Raw genomic sequence first — 24,005 nt, forward strand, 5'->3', positions numbered from 1 at the left:
AACATAGAGATGTATACATCTCGATGAGGAGTAATTACTTTTGGCAGTTGTCAGTCAAAAAAAAGTTCGAAATGTTCAGCTTATTGCCGAAAATTTGTTTAATTTCAGACATGTTTGTTGTTATTTACAAGATTGAAGAAAAGACTTAGTAATGAAAATTACTCCAAAATTACAAAGAAAATCATCAAAATTTTTTTCTTATTTTCAATGCAGAAAAATACCGTTTCAAGCCAATTTAGAAATCAGGACATAATATTTAACCTATTACTTTTACAAAAGAGATTTGAGATTAGCCTAATCTAATGCCTTGGCATGCATGATCGATATGCCACACACACATAATACGCTATCGATATCATACAGACACGCTAGCTGAAGTGAGTTCTATGTTGCTGCTGATTTGTGGATTAACATTCTGTCAAAATGACTCCCAGTCCCACACCGGGTAGTGGTAATCTCTCTGCTGTATTACGATCTACGGGTAATCTTGTTTTGGTAAGAAGACCGTTATATTTTGTAGTGTTTATGTGTTTATTGATAAATAGCTGCAGGTCGAGTGTCATGTCAGAGTCGAGAAGACAGCAGTGCCAGTGGAGCGGTGCGGGATGCGGGCCCCGCTGCGCTAGCCTAGCTCGGCCTCCAACGTAACTGGAGAAAGACCCCTCCCACTTATCTCGGTCATGTTTGGCAGTGTTAGTGACTAGTGAGTACTGAGTAGTGTCTAGTGAGTCCAAACTTCGCGTGTGTCCATACTTTGCAGACAGTCATAATTTTGAATATGGTTGGAACCACTCCTAGTACCAATGAGGTCCAACATTACATGTATGGACCTCATAGGCGACATAAGTGATAAAACCGGTTAGACATTGCCGTTTCTATTTGCACACAAGGACTTTGGCAAATGTACGCCTTAATACAAATTGGATGGTAAAATTTTTGGTATAAATTAGTTCTTAACATCTTAAATAATCTATTACAATGGTTAAAAGTTAATGGATTGAGGTTAAACTTACATTTTCAGTCTTTTTTCTTGAATTCTTGGTGAGCGTTCCAAACGCTGTGGGGACTGATCAACTCCGATGTGATTCACGTACTGGTCAGCTGATCGGTCAGGTGATCGGTTGGTTATCTTTTTGTCAGACGTTCATAATTTATATTACAATATATCAATCTTCAGTATCTTGATTTCAAGCATCAGTATTGCAGGGAAAAGTCATTATCGATTGGAATCAGTGGCAGATCGGGGGGGGGGGGGTGGTTGAGCATTTCTGGCCCGTTCCACCTTTTGAGATTCATAGTCAATATTTTGGATGTAAAAAAAAATATGTCGTTCGTACAAAGTTATGTCCCCCCCCCCCCCCCCACCTCCTTATGAGAATCACAGCAATATTTGTAATGGGGATATTTTGTTCATATTCTTTGCTCTTTTTTGTCCTTTTCTTTTTTGCTTCTCAAATTTATTTTACTTTGAACAACATGACTTTCTATATTTAATGACAAACTTTTTTAGGGGGGGGTGGGGGCTTGCCAAATATAACGCGCGGCAAGATGACCTTCTTTTTTTAGTGACAACTTTTTTTTTATTTGTCAAATTTTACGAGAGACAAAATGACCTTCAATCATTATTAGTTAAACCTTTTTTTTGGGGGGGGGGGTAGGGGGCTCGCCAAATAGTGACACACTTTTTTTGTAAAATTTTACGCAAGAAAAAAATGATCTTCAATCATTATCAGTTACCTTTCATTTTTTTTTTTAGGGGGGGGCTTGTCAAATTTTACGTGGGACAAATGACCTTCAATCAAAAACCTTTTTTTTTTGGGGGGGGGCTTGCCAAATATTTCACAAACAAAATGAACTTCAATTTTAGTGACCATCTTTTTATTACTTTTAAAATTTCACGCAGGACAAAATGACCTTCACTTTTTTTTAATGTTATGTTAAATCAAAATTTTTTACCTGACTGCTAAACAAGCACGAATGCCTGTGAGCAAGCAACCAGGGGACCGACGGCTTAAGGTCCTCTCCGAGGGACCTGGTAATGAGGATAAATGCCTTACCAAAGGGCACTAGCGCACCACTTGGTAATCGAACCTGGGTCACCGGAATCCGAAACCCCCGCTCTACCGACTGAGCTATCGCGCCTCCGATATGTTAACCTTGGGGGGGGGAGGCTTGCCAAATATTACACGGACAAAATGACAGTCTTTTATTTTTAGTAACCATCTTTTTTGTTTTACTTGTCAAATCTTACGCGAGACAAAATGACCATTTTTCTGTGATAACCTTTTTTGGGGGGTTGTCAAATTTTACTTGAGAAAATGCACCCCCCTACTTTGGAAAATCGAAGATTAAGATCATGAGTATAGCCTACATCTCAGAGGCGTAAACAGATGGGGGCATGGCTGGCCATCCCCCGAGTGGATTTCACCTGAAAAAAAACATGATAAGAGCAAAGGAAGGAAGAAAGAAAGAAAGAAAAAATGAAAGAAAGAAAGAACGAAAGGAAATGTAAAATGGAAGGAAAGTCTTGTGAGAACAAATAATCCGGGGGGGGGGATCTACTCAGATAATAAAAAAATCTGCCATCTGTAATTAAATTGGATTAGTTAATATCCAGAGGTCCCAGTGCTACCAACATGCATGTACATGTAGTGCGGGCAGTGGCGTACCTAGGATTTTCCACAGGGGGGCAAAATCGGCCGCCAAAAAATTTGACAAGCAAAAAAAAAAAAAAAAAAAAGGTCTTCAAGCTCGTCAGGGGGGGCAGAGATACGTAATTTGCATGGGTTTGTGACTCATCGGGGGGGGGGGGGGGGGCAGACTGCCCCCCTAGGTACGCTAGTGCTCGGGACTTACATTACGTAACTATTATCTTCCACACGCGACATGTGCTATGCCCCCTCTTATATACCCCTGTTATGCCCCTGCACAGACTCGTCTACATTGATTTCGATATTTAAGCGTCATTATAAAATTATAGCAAAAAGAACGCCTTGATTAAAGGCCATTACCCCTAGAGACTCGCGAGCGTCATGTGACAATTCGCCCTGGATTTGCATGTACAGGATCCTATGGCGACAACAGCCATCGCAAGAGTTGGCCAGAAGAGGCGATGAAAACACAAAATTTGGAAAGAAAAGAACCCGTGAGTACCCATTTTACATTATAATTAACCCTCAATCTCCCGGGGTATTTTGATTCTTGTCATTCCCGGGGGGGGGGCCATTATGGCCCCCCCTTAAGATCTCGGCCGCTGATCGCTCTAGCGACGCAAAAATTTGCACGCTGGTTGTGTGCGATGTAATCTACAAGGCTGTATGGTAAAATTTTCCAAAATAATGAGATTTTATTTTATATGAATTAATTATGCTAATTTATGCATAAATCATACTTTTTGCTCTAATTCACTAAATAAAGCTCCTAGAATGCTAATTTTTGGTTAAAATATTCTTTGTAGCATTCTTAACAATCGCAATTAAAAAAAACTTCAGTTTGATAATCAATTTCTTATGTATTTTATTGTTTTATGAATTTCTTATGTATTTCCTTGTTTTTTTACTTTTTGTTTTTTTATTGTTTTTTCAATGGAAATCGTTCCAGACTTAATTCTGATCATAAGCAAGGCAAAATTAATTAAATTCAATCAGTAAAAGTAGAAATAATGATACATTTATGAATTTTGGCTAAATACACAATTTGCATTGGATTTGTACATGAAATCACGTTTGTGAGCAATTTTGGGTCTGACATGCACTTACATAATGTTGCGTAATGTCGTAACCGCGTATCCGGTCGTCACAAATTTGGTCCCAAAATTTGCGCGAGACTTGAAAGTAAAAAGTCAGTGAGCGGCGAGGTCAAACAAATTTGTGCAGCGGATATATCGCAAAAATTGTCGAGGGGGGGGCCATTATGGCCCCCCCCCCCCCCCCCCCGGGAGAATTAGGGTTAAGAAATTAGTATATAATGAATAAGTTAGACCTAAATTTAGGCCGTAATTTATATGAATTTGCTGGAAATTCAAGGCCAAAACGTACCCGTCTGGCGTCGACTTTTCCAACACGCGTTGGAATAGCGGTGTAGCCCCAGAGTGGTTGGAACTACCCCTTATCAACCACCTAATTTTCTAAGAATCATATCTGCGAAAATATTTATCAGTTTTACCTAGTTTTCGTCTCATTTGTGCAGAAAATTGAGCAGATCAGGATGTGGGGGGAGTGTTTCATCAACATTTTCGTCCAACAAGTTGTCAGATCTGACATCTTTCCTTGATTCTGATTGGCTGAGAGGCAACGTTACTAATACTATGGTAATTGTCGGATAAAATGGTACTTGTCGAATAAAACGTCCGACGAATCCTTTCATGAAACGCTCCCCAGACTCCCATGTTTCGATCTGCGACTCCGATTCAATTAGCGTATATATCGGCGAACAACGAATACGATGGTTTTACTTTTGCTCATTTGCACCCTCCTTTTGAAACCGACCACCCGCGATACACTAAGACTAAGTTTACGGCCGATTCTTGTCGCGGTGGCGAAATGTTTTGACTCTTCCAAATCAGTTCTATGATGTCAACATGCTAAATGATCGTCACACTACTTCTACTGCGAGCTCTGGCACATGATTCGACGATTGACGACGGATATTTGTTCTATATAGACGTTTCCTATCGGAAACGGGGCGGGTTCGGGTCTAGTCAAAACAATTTTGATAAATTGTACTATAAAGTTCTTACCTTTTCCCCTTCTTTTTCTCTCGTAAAATCGATTCTTACCGTTCATATCCACTGCGCCTACTCTCCCGCGCGTATCGTTTGTAATACGCAATAATTTTAATGCGCGCAAGCAGACCTGCCAACCAGTACGATTTAGCCGTATTTAGTACGTTTTTGCAACCAAAATACGGCAGTACGTTTTTCTTTAAAAAATACATTTTTTGTAAAAAAAAATAAAAATAAAAAAATTTAAAAAAAAATAAAAAAAATTGATTTTTTTTTTTTTTTTTTGTACAAAATCGTAATTTATTGAGAAAAATCATCTCTATATGTCTCTATTTCATAAAACGTACACAAATATGGTTACTAGATCAATATAATTTCAGGTAACTTGTTTTTTTTTTCAATCATTTTGTAAAAACCAGGGTGAGATATACACAAGTTTCAATGGGTTTTTTTTTCATCTGCAAGAGCAGTGCGCATTTTAGCTTGCATGCAGCTTGAGCGCCGTGGTGGGCGAGTGCGCCAAGCATTTTATTATGAAATACACTTTTTTGGGGGAAAATACATTTTTTTGTATCACAGAATACAGTTTTTCATTCCCAGAGGTTGTCAGGTCTGCGCAAGGTGGTCGGTTTCAAAAGAGGTGGTCGATATGTGGTGGTCTCACTATACTAGCCAATATCCTTAAAATCTTACATCATCAACATGAACAGAGACCTAAATGTAAAATTACCCTTGCCTTGGCTTTGCCAGTTTGGCGTAAGTAGGGTGTCTGGAGAAAAAAATTATTTTTCTAATTTCAAGAAAATATCACATTTTCTTTATGAATTTGAAGAGAAATGACCTTCAGACTGACAGAAATGTAACATATTTGAAAAAAATTCCAATTATTGGCTGCCAAAAAGAAGAATGAAATTAGCATTTCTCTGCCATAGACTGTGTAGTTAAGAAATGCACACACAATTCCAAATTGTTAGCTTCCGAGAGCTGTTATAAATTTATCATTAATGCCAAAAACTTGTCCATAAAGAGCCCAATAGGATTTTTTATGCTCTTTCTGATGGTATGATTTTTATAAAGATTTGGAAACCAGATCACAATGAAAAATTGCGACAAAGTGAAAAAAATTGTGCAAAACACATTTCATTTTCCTATAGAAAACGCATGGGGAAATGGCAATCTCAACACACACACAAATAAGGGTTTGCAATTTATCTATAAATCCTTATTTAAAATGATCATATAAACTTGTCCTTTAATACTGTCAAAAGAAGCCCCTGAATTTCTCTTTCCATACACTGTACATGCCAAACACAAGTTAATAATCAATTCAGATCACATTTTTCTAGCAGCCTGAACTTCCCAAAAAAATTTGCCATATTTTCCCCTAAATCAAAAAAATGAGAAAAATATTGTGAAAAGACGGAAGAGACTTGCCCGATGTTTACGCCGCCATCTTGTTTCCTATTGTTCTTCGCCAACGTTACAGACGCGTGCGTTGCGTAACGTTGGAGAAGAACAATAGGAAACAAGATGGCGGCGTAAACATCGGGCAAGTCTCTTCCGTCTTTTTACAATATTTTTCTCATTTTTTTGATGAATTCTTGTTTAAAAATAACAACGAGAGCGTAGAAATGTCGGAAATGAAGTTTTATCCCATGTACATGATTTAGGGCTAGATCTTTTAGAAGGAAAGTAGAAATCTCGGGGGTGAAAGTTTCAGGTTTTGGGGTCCTTCGTGTAGGTGAATGAGAAGGAAGACCTGGCTTCATTGAGAGTAAGCCTACGTTAGTAAATGATTTTTACTCTCTAGAAGCCTCCTGGCTAATCACGATGTCATCAGTTTGGGCTACCTTGGGCAAAGTTCGTGCAGGCTCCACTTCACTACCGCTACACTACGCTCCACCTACCCGAACTTCGGGACCGTGAACTAGTTCGGATATACCGAGTGACAAAGGTGGGATCAAAAAGTGGTTTATTGTAAAAATTATAGAAAAAAAATATAACGAGAAAGAAAAATAGCTTTATTTCTTACTCGTCACCCTTATTTCACTCCGTGTCCATCCTCCGGTTATCCTCTAAATTTGTGATTTTGGGCCAGTATCTAATTCCTCACACGTAATTATTCACGGCCGATTTCAAAACGTTGCATGCGAGGGTCGCAGGTCAAACAGCATGAATATTTATATTATATTTGATGGCTCAGAAAATACCAGAAGTATTCCAAGAGTTTGGGAAAATATTCCACTGATTCATAGAATAGTTCAGAATAAAATATCTAGCCCTAATATAGAACATATATGATGGGGGAGTGGAAATAAGGCTTTATTCCGTCAAATTTCGAGCAGGATCTAGTGCGTGTAATTGTCCATAGACATCGGTTTATTTAGTCAGTAAAGGGTCTGTGAGTCAAGACTAGTCGAACTACTGGCTGATATTAATCGTTAAAATACCCCTTCCGGAATCAACGCTTCTCGCTAGCATAGCGAGGTGAGTTTGAGTCCCAACTAAGGTAAGCAACAGTAAAAAAAAATGATAGAAAATCTGAAGTGAACGAACCGGAACTGTCAACAATCTTTGTTATTTTTGGTGGGGGGTGCATATGGAACTATTTCTTCATTTTGCAAGCAGATATAAAAAAATGTGAGTTAAATGTGGTACTGATCAATTCTACAGTGCGTATCAAAAAAAGTTTACACTTTGAAAAAATCCTGTAAAATTATACATTTGTAATATCCTGAAGATTTTTCCACATTTTAAAATCGGTACAGATCCATTTAAGCAAATGACGATATACTGTCGAAAAATATTTCCGCTTGAGTGAGCACCACTTACTTTTGAAAATTTAGTGAAAAATGATTTGTGCAGAACTTTGAAATTGTTATGAGAATAAAAGTAGACCTTAATCATGAAGAACACGTGGAATTAAGCTAGTAAAATTGATTTGAAGATATCTTTTACATTTTTTGAGTTGTTTCCTTGCCCAAAACACTTCGAAGAGTGCATTTTGCCCCGCCCCACTCCCCCACACACCGAGGCCATTATGACAATATTTGCTTTACACTGAGCTGTGATTTACATGGAATGGCTTAAGCCTGATTTTCATTTGTTAATCATTGCAAAGCTTGGGAAAAGTGTGGAGAAACAAGTATTAAATGAAAAATGAAATGTAAACCCACTTTCAATGATAAAAACTTAGTGAAAAAATGCTGGAGATGTCTGATATAAACTTTTGTTCAGATTTAGTTATGTCTTCAGATCCAGCTGGCACAAAAGGGTAAAGATTGTGCTTACTTAGTGTTGAAATTTCAATATGGGTGGCAAAATTGTTACAAAATGCTTGAATGTATCTGTTTTATTTAAATTGACTAAAAGTGCAAGGGAAATGTATGAGAAATGTTTCGCAGGGTAAGTTTGATTTCGCCCTTTCCCCTTGACATAGCGTGAAAACGAGCATTTCTGCGCAAACAGATTTCTGCGAGCTTTACAAAAATGGACAGTGCTCACTCAACTGTAACATTCTGACAAAACTTTTACTTTCATTGGATAGATGAGACCCAAACCCAAGATTATATGTGGAAAAATTACCCACATGTTGTTTATTTTTTAATTCCCAGTGCTTTTTCAAAGTGTAACCTTTTTTTTGATACGCACTGTATAGCATTTTGCCGTCAATGTGATATAAATATCTCACATTTTGATCTTGAGTTTTTGTTTAAATCGCCACAAAACTTTGGTCCACGAAGTTAGGTCACAATTTTCAGAATGGATTTCCAGCACAGCGCACATTTTTCAATCGGAATAGAATTTTTAGATCGCGAAACCCCTTGACCTACTGAACATTTTCATCAATAAATTTATAGTTTACAGTCTTGCACTCAATTTGATAGCTATCATTTGAATTGGTTTTGGAATAAAATGTGAATAATAATTGAACAAATTTTAGCCTAATGAATATTTTATTAAATGTCCGCGAAGTTCGGACACCCCATCATACTAGCAAATTAAACAAAGACTGCATTGTACTGCACTGGCAGTTTTGAATTATTAGGTGGCAAGCTAGTTAAGTTTTATTGTTAACTTATGAATTTATAATGCCCAGTTTAGTATGAATTGATTTCTTAATTATATGTAAGTTGTACTAGTTCAGTTGATATATCACTTGTAATTTGCATTTGAAATTTGCAATTGATTGCAAATGTTTTCTTGTAATGCCCCCATCATAGGTCTAACTTGTTAGTCTATTTTTATACTACAACAACCTTGCCACTGACACTGCATAAGTTTGCACCATAAATAGGCTCTGACTGATTCCAGCCATCACAGAGCTCATGGCTTGAACTCGATTTACACAATTCATCTTGCATGTAAAGAGTACATTCATGACTTCATAATGATTTATTATTTGTCTTACAGGTCTTTCCCTTAAATGGGGGAAGTTCACCATGACAAGAAGTTGATTTAATGAGTGTAGGCCTGTGTTGGTCCTGAAAATAACCAACACAAAACTACAAAAGAATACATGGTGTAGTCTGCACATGAAACCTCTAGATCTACACTCATTATTTGCCATGGAAACCTTCAGAAGTTACAGGATGGTTTAATATTTAAGCAAAAAAATGAAGAAAAATATTGATGGAAGTTTGATTAAAATCTTTCAGAGAATAACAGAATGATGAATATTTAAAGTTTTTATTTGTGACGTCAAAGAAGAACAGCCCCTCCATAGGTTGTGTGGTATAAATTCCCCAAAATACAATTTTTTTATTATTTGAAAGTGATTTAATCTGTGCGATGGATATATTATCAGACACATTTCATGCATCCAGTTCCAATAAGAAAAATATTGTTATTCATTATTTTCCATTTATGGAATATATATGGGGCAGCTTCCTTGCATATGACGCCACAAATTAAAATCTCTAAAAATTCACAACTCTCTTCTTATTCTTTGACGGATTTACATGTACATCAAACCTTCACCAATATTTTTTGCTAATTTTTCTGATTTTATTGCAACCTATACCTACATGTAATGTCAGGGTGAGCTTCCCATCTAATGCAAAAATCATAATGTTGATTGTTATGGCAGCTGTTTAATAATTTTTGGTGTATATTATATATATTCTATCACTTCTTTATTATCTTTTTCAGGAGGACACTTCGGTTCCTCAACCAAAAGAAAATGGTACGTGACTCAGCTGATTGTGATTCATTTGATTTTTTTGTAATGGAAACCTTTTTTCTTTTTTTGAATGCAGAAAGTTCAAATCGAATGCAGTGTAGCCTCCTGGATAGGAGATGCTTAGTTTGCCAATAAGATAATTAATCAATAAAAATCTATGAAATCATTTTTTTTTAAATAGGGAATAAAAACAGCAGGCAAGAAGACTTTGCTTTTTTTAGTTTCTCATTAGCTCTAGTCCTACATGTATTTGAAAAATCAACTAAGACTTTGAAGCCTTAAAGGTCTCCAATATGATATGTTACTTGTGTCTTAAGCCTAGTTAGGTTTGTTTATGCAGTGTGTATGTCTGTCTTTCAGACACTTTAACGAGAATCAGAGCTGTGTCTTTTACCAGGATTCCTAAAACTTCATTTCTTATCTTCACATTAATCACATTAATCATGAACATAGCACTTGGAGAATGCAGGAAAACCTATGTGAAAGATAGATTGTGCCTTTCTTGTGAGTTTCCTGAGCATACATGACACATACATTTTGTTAAGTTGCTTCGTTTTGTTGACAAAATATAATTTCAAAGTGCTGTCAAGAATTTGACATTTAGAAGATCTTTTATTTGTTTCTAGAGTTTGTTCAAGTAGGTGTGAATGTGCAGTACTACTGCAGAGCTACTTTTTCTTTTCTCCTTTCTTTTTACCCTTTTTCTTTTGACTTGAAAAATCATAGGGGTTTGCCCTCCCCCCATGTACATGTAGCACTGCCCCTGCCAGTAAATACTATAATTAGGCCTATTCATGAAATGATACATTGTGTATTCTTTTACCCCATTTCATTTTAGAGGTGCAGATTCAAATGCATGCTGTAGGGATCTGTGGATCTGATGTTCATTACTGGACTCATGGTCGTATTGGTGATTTCATTGTCAAAGCACCAATGATTCTTGGTCATGAAGCAAGTGGTATCGTGGCAGCGATTGGAAGCAAAGTAACGTCCTTGAAAGTGGGTAAGTCTTCAGATTTTGATTAGCTGACAAAGATGTGCAACATAAAAAAATGATTCCCATCCATGCACAGTATTGAATACAACTTGTATGTTGCTACAGGAGCATCCCAATATAGATTCTGAATAATCATTAAAAAAAATTTAACTTGCTAAGCTAGAACTTAAATTAAAAGAATTCCCTCCAGATCTCATTCTGAAAATCTGCAAAACATATTGAGCTGTATTCAGCGTTGTGTGTAGAAAGAAATAAACATTGTAGGTTGCAGGGGCAGTTTAATGTTTTGCTATTAAAATTTCTGGTGTGCTAACTAAATTCACTGCAAAGTAGTACAAGTAGCAGAGCTATATATACCTGTAGCAAAGCTCAACTCTTTTTTTTTAAGGGGGAGGAGGGGGGGTTACAATTTGACCCCCTCAACAAATTTTGTGAATATGCTACCGCTCAAAATTTTTCACTGCACCGCTTGCTGACTTTTTACTTCCAAGACTTACGCATCTCTTGAGACCAATTTTGCAATGCTCAGGTAGGTGTTTTCGAAGTTACGCAATATCTTACATCCGGCACTACCTGCATGCAAATTTTCAAAGCAATCAGCCACCGAGATCTGAAGGGGGTTAGGAGGGACAAATTTACCCCCTCCCCCAGTAAAAGCCTGGTCTGAAAAAGCCCAGTTAAACTATTGTTAATCGGCTATCCCTGCATCAATTCATCGTCACTGTCTCGAGACATGTCTCAGCAGGCAAACACTGACATATTGACGTCAAACAGAGAAAGACATCAGCTTCCCACACCAAGACAAGACACAGAATCACTGTCCTGGAAGAATTGAGACACATCTCAACACCAAACACTGAAATTAACTGCCATGTAATGCAAAGATGTGTTTGATCTTCAAAACATTACACATGAATCAACATTTTTATAGACATTAAAACAATACCTTACGCCATATTTTTCATGATAATGACACATAATGCTTTACAACAGAACTGCTGATGGCTATGAACCACCCTCATTGATATCTGTTGTTTTATTTTATTCTATTTCCGCTAGGTGATCGTGTAGCCATTGAACCCGGTGTACCATGTAGGTTGTGTGATTTCTGTAAGGGAGGTCGTTATAATCTCTGTGGTGAGATGGCTTTCTGTGCCACGCCCCCTTATGATGGCAATCTAAGACGCTACTACTGTCATGCAGCAGACTTCTGCTATAAGTAAGTATAGCCTTGTGCATGGGTAGCAGTTGGAGGGGGGAGGGGTTAACATTTGATCATATACTTTAATCAATTGAAAAAGGTCATCTTGTGCCTCCCCCACCTGTGCTTATTTTGAGGTATTGCTTACTGAAAATATGTGGCAACTGCCTCCACACCATATGAATGTAAGGGGGACTACAATATTTTCACATTTTATTGAGACAGGTGGGGATGCAGATAGACACCCCCCCCCCCAAAAAAAAAAAAGATAGGGAATTTTCGTCAATTAGCCAATTCGGCCCCTAAGCTTTCTTCTTTTTTTTAATGGGAAAAGGCACACCCACAGCCCCTCAAAATTTTAATGCCCCTTGCATCCAGCACTTGGTGGTAACTACTAGCATTTGCAGTATAATGTATTGTTACAATTTTGCCGTGTGAAGTTCAAAACAATATTTTATTCCTCATGATTATAATTCAGTATATGTACGGGTGATCTCTGATCTTGATGGATATGCGTTGTGTGCTTAAAATTGATAAGCTCGGCATAAATATTGATCTATCTTGTTCATATGCAGATGATATTCATGTAATATTTCCAATGTTGATTGTTTTGAATTTGCTTTTAAAACCCATTTCTTTAAAACTGTCTTCCAGTAATTTCCTTTCTTTGTCATGATTGTTGTTATTTATCCTTTGTCTCCTCTCTCTCCATGTAATCTTTTGATGTTCCTCAACGCCTTGAGCATATTATCAATGTGGATTTGGCACTTCAGAGATACTCTATTATTACTTTATAAATGAGAACTTCCATTGTATGTATTGACTGAATGTAGTACTTGGTTAGTGTTGACCTACTTGGCTTCCTATTGTTATTTTCTTGCTCTTGTGGGAGTTATCTTTATTTGATTATCAGTGCACTTTGGAGTCTGATTCCAGGGTATTGGAACCAAGTCAAGGGCAATCCTTTGTGAAAGACTGAATTGAAACTCAAACTTATACAATGTCATATACTTAAATAGGTAAACATTTTTTACCAAGGCTTGTATATGCACATGTTCGGTACACATGATTTTATTGAATACAGATTGCTTTTTTTTTGTAGGCATTACATGCAAACATTATGGCTTGAAGCCTTTCTAAGATAAAATTCGAGATTCATAATCTATACATTAGCACATGCACATGCCTGAAATGGAATTGAGAATAATTGTATCAATTTAGTGAAACAGTTTTCTGTGTGTCTTCATTATAATTTTATGTTGCTGTTGGGATCTATTGCACTTTTACTTTCAACCCGCATAAATGAAGACAATGCGATGCAGGATGTACAGTTCATACATTTTTTTTATAAAGATTATAAATAAGTTGATAATAACAAAATACAGGATCATGAGTAAGTCTGATGGTGACTATACTCTGAAGATGATGAAATAAACTCTGCAAACTGATGTATAAAATAAAATGTAAAATCTTCTGTAGCTCTAAACTTGATCTCTAATAGATCTGCATGCTGGAGCCAATCTAAAACTGTAAACTGACTTGGGTTCAGAAATGAACCCCTTTTATGATATTCCAGCGGAGACTGTCCACAGCCTAACAGGTGCTGGTCAACCTTGGATGCTTGACCAAAACAATTTGTATGTCATAACATTACTCTGAATTGGGGGAGTGGACCTTTTAGTAAGAAGGAGGAATGTAGTCAATAAGAAACTTATAAAATGTGTGTGCATCAGAAGTTAAGCTGGACGAAGAATGAGTAATACTTTCTTAAGAAAGTTGGAGTTGGTAAACATATAGTTTCCTCTTATATTTCCTGTAGAAATATTGATGAAGTATTGATTATGTATTGATATATTATTGAATATGTGAGATATGTCTTATCATCACATAACAATAATGAAAAGCATGAGGTTTATGACATTGAGCTCAGTTTTCTATGAAAACTTTGTTTGTAAAATTTCAATATTTTCTCCACCATTTCTTATAAGACATACTAAAACAGATAGACAAAAATGAGGCTTCAACATATGCATCAGTTACAGTAAGTCATGATTTTTGTTTAGACCTATTTTTATTTCACTGTTTCTTTTAGATTACCTGATCATGTTAGCATGGAAGAGGGTGCCCTTTTGGAGCCGCTTTCTGTCGGAGTTCATGCATGTAAACGAGCTGGGGTGACAATAGGCAGCAAGGTCCTCATTTGTGGTGCAGGTATGGCTTTGTTATAACATACAAAGAAACATATGGAACTCTGATTGATAGGGTCATGATGACCTATTATTTCAGTACCCAGTTTACACAAAGCTTAGCAATGATCGTAGGTCATTTTTCTACGTTTGATTCCATTGACTACCATGTAGAATCAATCATAAAAATCAATCGTTTTTATTAATTGCTAACCTTTGTGTTTTGGGACCCAGATCATCTTTACGAACTGATTTTATAGAACATAACTGGCTCAGTTTCTTAGATGATTTGAAATGAAAGGTAAAGATTAGAAACTCTCATTTGTACTCTAATCGGAGTTTTATCTGTTGCTTTGTTTATATTCATATCATACATATATGTGGTAGTAATTGGTACTTAACAAGTTATTGTATTATCCTAAAACTTGTAGTAGGAGGGAAAGGGGGAGGAATAAACATATATGCAGGCCTGTGAATCTCCGCCCATAATATATATTTTTTTCCAACTGATTGACATTTTTTTTTCTCTCTCTGTCCAAATTAGGCTATTTGATCTGATTTTCCCTATGACCCTACTGCAGATTAGCTCAAAGTACACAAGAATAAATAACAAATGAATAAAAGTGAGAATTGACAGAAGAGAGCCAAAACAACAACAAAAGAGAGTCAGTCAAGTTTGTTTCTTGTAGTTAGTTAATTGTGTGTTACAGGGTTGGTAATTTCTTAGGAAATACATAAGGCCCTGTATGACCTATGGGTTTCAAACGTCTTTCTTTCCTAGTACTGTAGGCTACACTATTTGAACCAGCTCCTGCCAGTGTAAAATCTGCTTCTTTGGAACAGTTTTTAAGAGGCAGTTGGTCAGGATGACTCTTCATCAGGCGAAGATGGAAAAAGAGTTGGACAGGAGCACTTTTACCTTTAATACATACATACACCTGTAATCTCATGAGTATATTTCCTAGGGTCGACAATGCGGCATGGCACACTAGTTTTTCAGCACTGCACAAAGTACTGTATGACAATACCCTGTACTTCACCCAGAGAAAGAAGAAGAAGAAACACTATTAGTTACACCCTGCTTGTTCACGTAATACAGGAAATATCTACGTTCTGGTTCCAACTCATTTGAGGCCGGAGGCCGAATGGAATATGGAACCAGAACGTAGATATTTCCCATATTTTGTAAGAACCAGCAGGGTGTAAAAGTTTTATCTCTTTAAGTGTATCCTTCAGCAATGTACCCAGGATTTTCCAAAAGGGGGGCAAATTTTTTGGAGGATATTTCGTCCGCGAAAAAATTTGACAAGCAAAAAAAAAAAAAAAGGTCTACAACCACAAATAAAGGATTTTGTACCAGAAAAAAAAAGGTCTTCAAGTTCAAAAGAGGGGGCACACGTCTGTTTTAATTGCATTTTTACATTACAAATTATTAATTTTGCTTATCAAAAGGGGGGAGCACGTCCCCTGGATCAGTTGTGACTCGTCAGGGGGGCAGTCTGCCCCCCCCCCTTAGGTACGCTAGTGGTATTCTTATATTATTGCAGAACATGGTAAATCAATAAAATAGAACCAAAAAAAAAAAAAAACCTGCATTTTGAGGGTAATTTTTGAAAGGAAGTCATTTATGACATCACAATGATCACAGTAAAGAGAATGCGCATTTTGCATTTGAAATACGTAATACTACATTTGAAATACATAATACTGTCTTATATTATGTGGTTGAGATCAGAACTGGGCATGCACGTAACAATGAAAACAACGTTAAAACAACAGCTAAACACCAAACGGGTGATCCGGGCTCATGTTACCTGTTTGATCTTTGTTACCAAGAATTATAGGTAAATACAGGTTTGTCTCACAAACAAATCGACCTAAGAGATAACAGAATATACCCAGGCAATACGAAATTGTGTACACTGGAAGTTGTATGAGGTCAACCAAGATTGTCATTAATGCCCTCCAATCATCTGTTCGCCACCTTTTGATTGGTTTGCCACCAAAGAGATTGGCGGGAACGTAGAAATGACGGGGAAAAGATAATGTTCAGAATACCGATTTGTGACACTCATAGCGGTGTCACATCTTGGAGAGAAATTACAAAATTTATGATCAAAGTTATGACAGTGTTCCAGAACACCACCCCTGGTATTTATCGGCCAACATCATTTATGTATTCATGTTAATAAAAATTATGTTTTGTATATCCATTTGCATGTGCATATCGCAAAAAGACTGACATGTCAAATAGCGATCTCTACCACCGTCCCTTTTTCTCTTGAGAGAGAGAGCTTGACGAATCCAATTGAATTCGTTTGTCTACTGTACTGCATGCAATTTTACACTTTAGAGCATAATATACCATATTATGGCTTTAAAATGTCATTTGTGACAGTTATCTACTTATTTTTAGTATACACATATTTTTTCTGCATTCAGCTTTAATGACAGTACATGCTGTACTGCTTGTTTGTGGCGCTACTCAGTACTCACTTCTTGTGCCGGATTCACTTTTTTAGCCCAGGCCATGCCCATCTGGGGCGCATCGGTGAGCGCCTGATTGCTGCTAGCAGCTGCGGCTGGAGCTGGACAAATACACTTTTGGTAATGACTTTAACACTGCCAGTGCAAGTTTGTTGGGGTTTTTTTGCCCTTATTTCACTACATTGCCTATAAAAATAAAGGATACACAGATGTGATAACAATACATGGCTGTATTCAGTGGGGGTGGGGGACAGGTGGCAAAGTTGCCCTTCATTATTTTTTTTCTTTAAATTAGCTCTACATCTTTTTACTGAAAATATTCATGAAAGTAACCATAAGTGTGCAATAAATTCTTCAATTCCACTGTAGAAACTGCAAAAGCACCCCCCCCCCCATATGACAAGCTCTGTCTTTTTGCTCCCTCAGTTTTTAGTTTCTTCAAAACTCTTAGTGCTTCTTGCGCCCCCTCCCTCCCCCCCTCCACCCCCGCCAAAAAATTCCTGTGTGTCATCATGTATTGATGTAAACTAGACTTGAGACCCTATTGGCTTGAATTAATTTTGTTATACTTTTTTTTATAAGTTATTGTCCATAACATTTCAGGACCTGTGGCATCTGGCATCCCTGAGCTTGGGTAACTTTTTAGTCTTTTCAGCTATTTTTACGATCCCCACTCACAGGCCTGTATATGTGATGCAGTAATGTACTTTGAGGCTTCAGGATGTCCCTGGTATCATAAAAAAAGAAAAAGTGAGAACTATACTTCGGTACTGGTAGTAGTTTTCCTGGTCCACCATTGCTTTGTTTATATAATGCAGAAAGGCGAAGATTTTACGTTTGGGAAAAATACAGACTGTTTTGTGAGGTGTGTCCATTATTTTTTCTCAGTATTTAATAAAAATCTTTTCGTTAGAAAATTTTGTCATTTTATCCACTTATTCTTCTTGAATTTAACTACATGTAGGCCCTATTGGATTGGTTAACCTTCTCACTGCCAAAGCAATGGGAGCTTCTTCAGTCGTTATTACAGGTAAGTCAATCAGTATTTCTATTCTTTCACTTTTTTTACATATCATGTATATAAAAGCTAATATAGTTGGAATATTTTCTTAAAATTCAATAATTTTTCTTTGATTTTCAATTTTTCTATGAAGCACCAGCTTACATTATTCTTGAACGACATAAACTAGATCATATAGCTGGTTGCATTTTACACACTCTTATAAGTAATGCGGGTGACCTTTCCTTGTGCTAAATGAGACCATTTTCCAGTGTTTAATTTGATATCACATATAACCTCTAACAAACTTTTATAGATTTTGAGTTTTCCATTCAGGTGCCTATTGAAAATAAAAGTTTTCTCTACAATTATCATTTTTCAACTAAAGCTCATATAGAGAATTGGATTTAACTGGTAAATTTATTACGTTAAAGTCATGCATAAAAATCATGTGAAAAAGTCTTGGGTAAAAGTCATGCGTAAAAGTAAAGCATTAAAATCATGTGTAAATGTCTTTTGTAAAAGTTATGTGTAAAGTCAAATGGCTTCATGAAACATGTTCAAACACCACCCTGGGTATGAAGCCCCTGCAGCAATATACAAAGCTGTTAAACTATCATTCCAGTACAGTTTGAGAGACATTTAATTTTGAGTTCTAAGACAATTTTTTTACTTGAGAGATATTGTTTATTACAGATCTTGATCAGAACCGTTTAGATGTGGCTTCTAAGCTTGGTGCTAATCATATCATCAAGGTGGACACCAGGGATGTACAGGAAATGGTCAAACGTGTTCATACTGCATTGGGAGAAGAACCAAGTATTACTATTGAGTGTACCGGAGCACCGCCCTCCATCCAGACAGGGATCTATGTAAGTTGGTGTCAATTTGGATGTTTCATCATATAACATGAGCGCAAGTTGAGTCCTTGTTGTTATGTCACTCCTCCACTTTTAATAATCCTGATTGTATTAAAATCCATGCTTTGATTCTCTTGTTTCTCTTTATCTTTTTTTTTTCAAAGTAAATACAAACCTCATTTTAACCTTTTTAATTTTTTCTAAGACCATACTTGTAGTTGTACCAATTAATCCTTGTTCTTCCCTGCACCTGAGATTCATCGGCAAGTTGAATTTGACAGCGGCAGTGGCAATGACAAGTCAATGCACAAGGAAAATTTAGATTCTCATGATAATGAACGTAGGTGATGTGTAATTATTGGACAGAGCTATAGAGAGTAATATTGAATGATTAACAGTTTGAATCAAAATAGATTATGGATAATAGTTAGGGCATTAAAAATAGATAATATGACCATTTGTTTATGGCCAAAATCGTTTTTCTATCACTATTTTTTCAGTGCTGCAAGCCTATGTAGGGCACTTAAAAAGTCCAGAAAGAGGTATGCTTTGCTGAGCAATGTCCACTTTCGTAAAGGTCATGGAATAAGAAATCTCCAATATGGAACTTAACAGATGGTATGTGTATTTATAGTTATAAAGTTTGTTTCAGCATGTTTATTTCACTTTTGTTGTACATCTTTGTTTTACCAATTAGGCAACCAAGTCAGGAGGTGTTCTTGTTCTGGTTGGACTTGGACCAGCTGAGATCACTCTACCAGTTGTGAATGCAGCAGTCAGAGAAGTGGACATCAGAGGAATATTCAGATATGTCAACTGGTAAGTAATTGAATTAGGGATGCCAATATTCATGTAACTATCTTATACCAATCCTGACAGTTGTCACTCCCCATGTTGTATTCTGTAGGAATTTGATGTCATTTAATGAGTCTCAACTAACATCCCTGTCATCACTTTTACAATGAACTCTTTTTCTATGACAGACCATACTTTATAAAATCATAAATATCAAGCATATCTCTTTATGCAGATACAGTTTTGAATTTCTGTTAAATCTTCAATTTTCGATTGGGAACTGAATGTAAATAAGGGACTAAGATGTACAATAGGAACATAATAGAAATAAATTTGCCTCCATTGTATTATTATTAAACTTTAGAGGTGATTGTTTTCGTTGATAACAAGTAAAGCATAAATAGGTTAATGCATGTTTAATAACCAGAGGACCAATGGCTTAAAGTCCTTTCTTCTGGACCTGGTAATAGGAATATATGTCTTACCAAAGTGCATCAACCTGGCTTCAAATCCAGGTTGGCATCCCACTGCTTTACCAACTGATTAATCACGCCTCTTCTATTGATTACTGATAGTTTCTCAAAATAATTTTAATTTTCCCCTATTCCTCCCCCTTTCACAGCTACCCAACAGCATTAGAAATGATTGCAAGTGGGAAGATTGATGCCAAGCCTCTGATCACACATCATTTCAAGTTAGCAGAATCTCTGAAAGCATTTGAGACAGCTAAGACTGGAGAGGGTGGAGCCATCAAGGTCATGATCCATTGTGACCAATAGCTGATTGTTGCTGATGTCATGTGATCCATCGTGACCAATAGCTGATTGTTGATGATGTCATGTGATTCATCGTGACCAATAGCTGATTGTTGTTGTCATGTGATGTGGCCATTCACATGAACCTTCACAGGGTGGTTTGCTATCCTGGGTATCAATCAAGTTCTGTACAAAAAAAGTGTCCAAATGAACAGATAAGAAGAAATTATATAGAACTCAAGCATTTGAATAATGAATAAATCTCAGGGAATTAAATTTTATCAACCATGATCTGTATACAATAGAAGCTTGTCAACACACCATTTATCCACAAGAACATAATCATGAATATCGATCATGATGTTGACACATATTTTCACAACTATCAAAATATATATATAAATGTATTATGTGATACTTAGTAGATATGATATTGTAATACTAAGATGATAACATGATAAATTTTACACAATTAGCTTTGCAATTATTTTAAACACATTTAAAGAAGTTATCTGATCAAGTTATCTGATCACATTTAAAGAAGTTATCTGATCAAATGAAAAGAAATTATATGATCTAATCACAAACAATAAAATGATCATTATTTGAACGAATTTTGGCCAAAAACTTAAGTCAGCCTATAATGTCAATTAGAGATTTATCTAGAACCATATTCTATTCAAAATCAAATTTCGCCCATGATCCAAAGAAATGTCATGTAAAATTCATGACATGCAGCTGCTAGAAAACTTTTAAGCTCAATTGAAGATATGACTTGGAATTTATTTTAGCTATTAGTGAATCCCTCCATTGAGTCTTAAGTAATGATTCATCTCATCTGATATCAGTTTATGTAGGATTATAATTTAAAAAGAAATAAATAGTAATGGGAACTTTGATATATATCTACTTTCATTCTATCATCTTCCTAAGGCACTATAATGAGATTGTGTCAAGCTTTGAAAACACCTGTGAAGCCCATGTACGGTTGTCACATGATCCCACGTGTGCATGGGTCTGTAACACAAATATTTGTGATCAATTTACAAGTTTCATATGATAAGTTGCAAGTTGGTTTTGGCAGGATACGGTTCCAGGAGACAAAGGGAGCATTTTCTCTTCTTTTTTTTTAATTCATGTAAAAAAGTCACTGAAATAATACTTGCTATGAAAAGTAATAGACGTTTTATTCTTGAAGTGACCCCCCCCCCCTTTTTTTTTAAATCTTGGATTCACTCCTGGATTTAATAGTTTGTTTATGCAACACTGATCAAGATTGTTGTGATAAATTGCTATCCATTTCAGAAACTTTTGTAATACAATAATTGCCTATGAAGTATGAAATTAATCTTTTTTTACTGATTACATGAGCACTGCCATATTTTCCTAGTTACTCATATCTTATTCAATTGCATGTTTTCGAAGTTTGGCATTTGAAAGCCATATAGTAATCATTCTTTAATTGAAGCACCACATATGGAAGAGATCAGTTACCCATAAAACAAAGCTTAGCACTGTATCATTCAAGGTCCTGAGCACCTTATTGAATCTGATATTGTACTACACGTTCTTAAGATATCTGTTTATATGTTCTCAGATTTTATATATCAATTATATCTTACATCTTTATCATTTGACCAACTAACATTTTTCCATTCATGATTTTACTATGTGTATCTGTAAGGGGAATCATTCCTTAAATGTTTAATGTGATTATGTAATGCTATTGTATTACTGCTATGGTTCATTTGTAATATATAATTGTACATGAAAAATGAATGGTCATTTAAAATTAACATTCATCATATAGCAGTATTATTTTTCAACGTTTAATGCATGTGTATATGTGTGAAATATTATAAGCAATTTACTTTGAATCTATTTCATTATTGACAACATTGATAATGTATTACTGAAATGTGTGAAGAGAACTGATGATAGTGATAATTGATTTTAAGATTTAAAAGTGGATATGAGAAATGCTTGATACGAAGATTAGAAGGATCCCTTTGGTTATTGTCATTGTAAATACATCTAGTGCTTTTAGGAGACACTTAAGGTTCTGTAATATCGTTCCATACAAGCCTTGCGTGTGACTTGCAGGCAACTTTTTTTGCTCCCAGTAGGTCGCCCACATTGACAGTTTCTCGCATGCAGTTAACTGCAGAAGCGCACGCTAATCTGATTTGCACGCAAACAGTTTTGAACATGCTCAAAACATTTTGCAATCACCTTCAAGGCTTGCACAGAACGATGAGACAGGGCCTTCACAAATTATATATAGATTAATTTTTACTCTAATTATGAAATTCAATATCTTGCCTTTGTAGCAACATGCATCACAATGCTAAACTCATGGTGAATTTATTCAAAGAATTTACAGTATACGACTACGTATTATTTTAGTAATATTTTGATGTGAAGTGCTATTTTCTCTCTAGTTTAATTTTTGACGAAGATATTCAATGAATAATAAATTGATTTTTATAAATTGTTACATATCTTTTGTTTCTTGCCATATTTTATTCCAAGTCCATGGATATTTAAGTTAAGTATTATTTTAAAAATGATTTCAAGGAGAAAACCTACTTTTCTGAGAGGTAAATGATTTTAAACAAGGGAGACACTGGGAACGCAGGAGGCAATTGCTCAAAGGAAGAGAAGAAAAAGAAAGAAGAGTCAACAGAGAGATTGAGGTCATGTAAGTGTATACAGAATAATACACTAATGAAAAGAAAATAAATGTTATTTTTAGGCCATCCCCCTCCAAATCAAACTACCCTGGACTCATCCCTGAATGTAAATAAATTGCAAACCCATGTTCCACAGACATGTAAGCAAAACAATGGCGAATTAGAAAATTAAGAAGTTGACATCTTTGGTTGAATCAGGGTTGAGAACGATGTTGGAACTTTGAATACCAAAGTCAGTAAAAATGAAATCGATTTTGAACCAGTGACATACTACACTATCATGCTCTAAAGACTTTTTTCACTCTCCTTCACTAATCTTCCCCCCCCCCGCCAGTTACCTCTCGCTCCCTCTCCATCCATCTCTTTCTTTCCCTCAAACCTCATCCCCTACAATGCTTTATTCCTACCCTCTACTTCCCCTATTCTCACCAGTCATCTCTCTTTACCTTCATGTCTGATATAAAAGATGAACATTCCCTCTCCCATCAACATTTCCATGAAAAAGGCATGTCGTGAAGGTGATATGGCTTTCATCAACTTCTTTCTCCTTCTTTAATGTTATTTCAAGGCAAGATAGGAGGTGCATAGCCTGGATTTTGTGGGATACAAAAGCCATTATTAGGATTACATGTACCTGTATGTCGTGTTAAGTTGAGCAAAATAACGACCAGTGGCGGATCCTGCTTTGACATCTAGGGGGGAAGGGGAATCTGAAATGCAAGAAATAAAAATAAAAACGTCGGGCCTACTCAACATTTTTTAGGGGGGGGGAAATCTTCCATAAATTTTCTCTTAAAAAAATAAAGGTCATCACTCCAATCACCCACCCCGGCCACCTATGTTTCTTCGTCGTTTTCCAGATTTTATTCATTTTTTTTTCATGGGGCGCCATACACCAATGGATCCGTCACTGAGAACAACCAGAGAATGAATAAATTTGTTGTTAAAGGAATGGAAGGAAGTGATATAGGATTGTATGTATTTTTCAGATTCGTCATCAAAATCCGCCCCTATAACTGCCTACCCCCTAGCAAGGGTAAATCTTTCTTGGTTCTACTTTGGATGCATAATTTGTCCAAATCCACTCAGTGGCGTATACTCATGAAATATGACAGGAAGGGTCTGG

The 24,005-nt window shown here is 36.2% G+C and overlaps 1 protein-coding gene across 1 annotated transcript; it reads left to right on the plus strand.

Moving 5' to 3' along the window:
- Positions 1-22,685, plus strand: LOC129262600 (sorbitol dehydrogenase-like). The gene is made up of 9 exons (XM_054900737.2): positions 1-495; positions 9,875-9,908; positions 10,744-10,908; positions 11,962-12,121; positions 14,196-14,314; positions 17,741-17,806; positions 18,473-18,648; positions 19,334-19,455; positions 20,054-22,685. Exons 1-9 carry the CDS (start codon positions 424-426, stop codon positions 20,208-20,210), a joined length of 1,071 nt encoding a protein of 356 aa, XP_054756712.2. The 5' UTR covers positions 1-423; the 3' UTR covers positions 20,211-22,685.
- Positions 22,686-24,005: the final 1,320 nt, after the last annotated feature.

This window comes from Lytechinus pictus, chromosome 5 (genome assembly GCF_037042905.1).
Source record: "Lytechinus pictus isolate F3 Inbred chromosome 5, Lp3.0, whole genome shotgun sequence".
Lineage (NCBI taxonomy): Eukaryota > Metazoa > Echinodermata > Echinoidea > Temnopleuroida > Toxopneustidae > Lytechinus > Lytechinus pictus.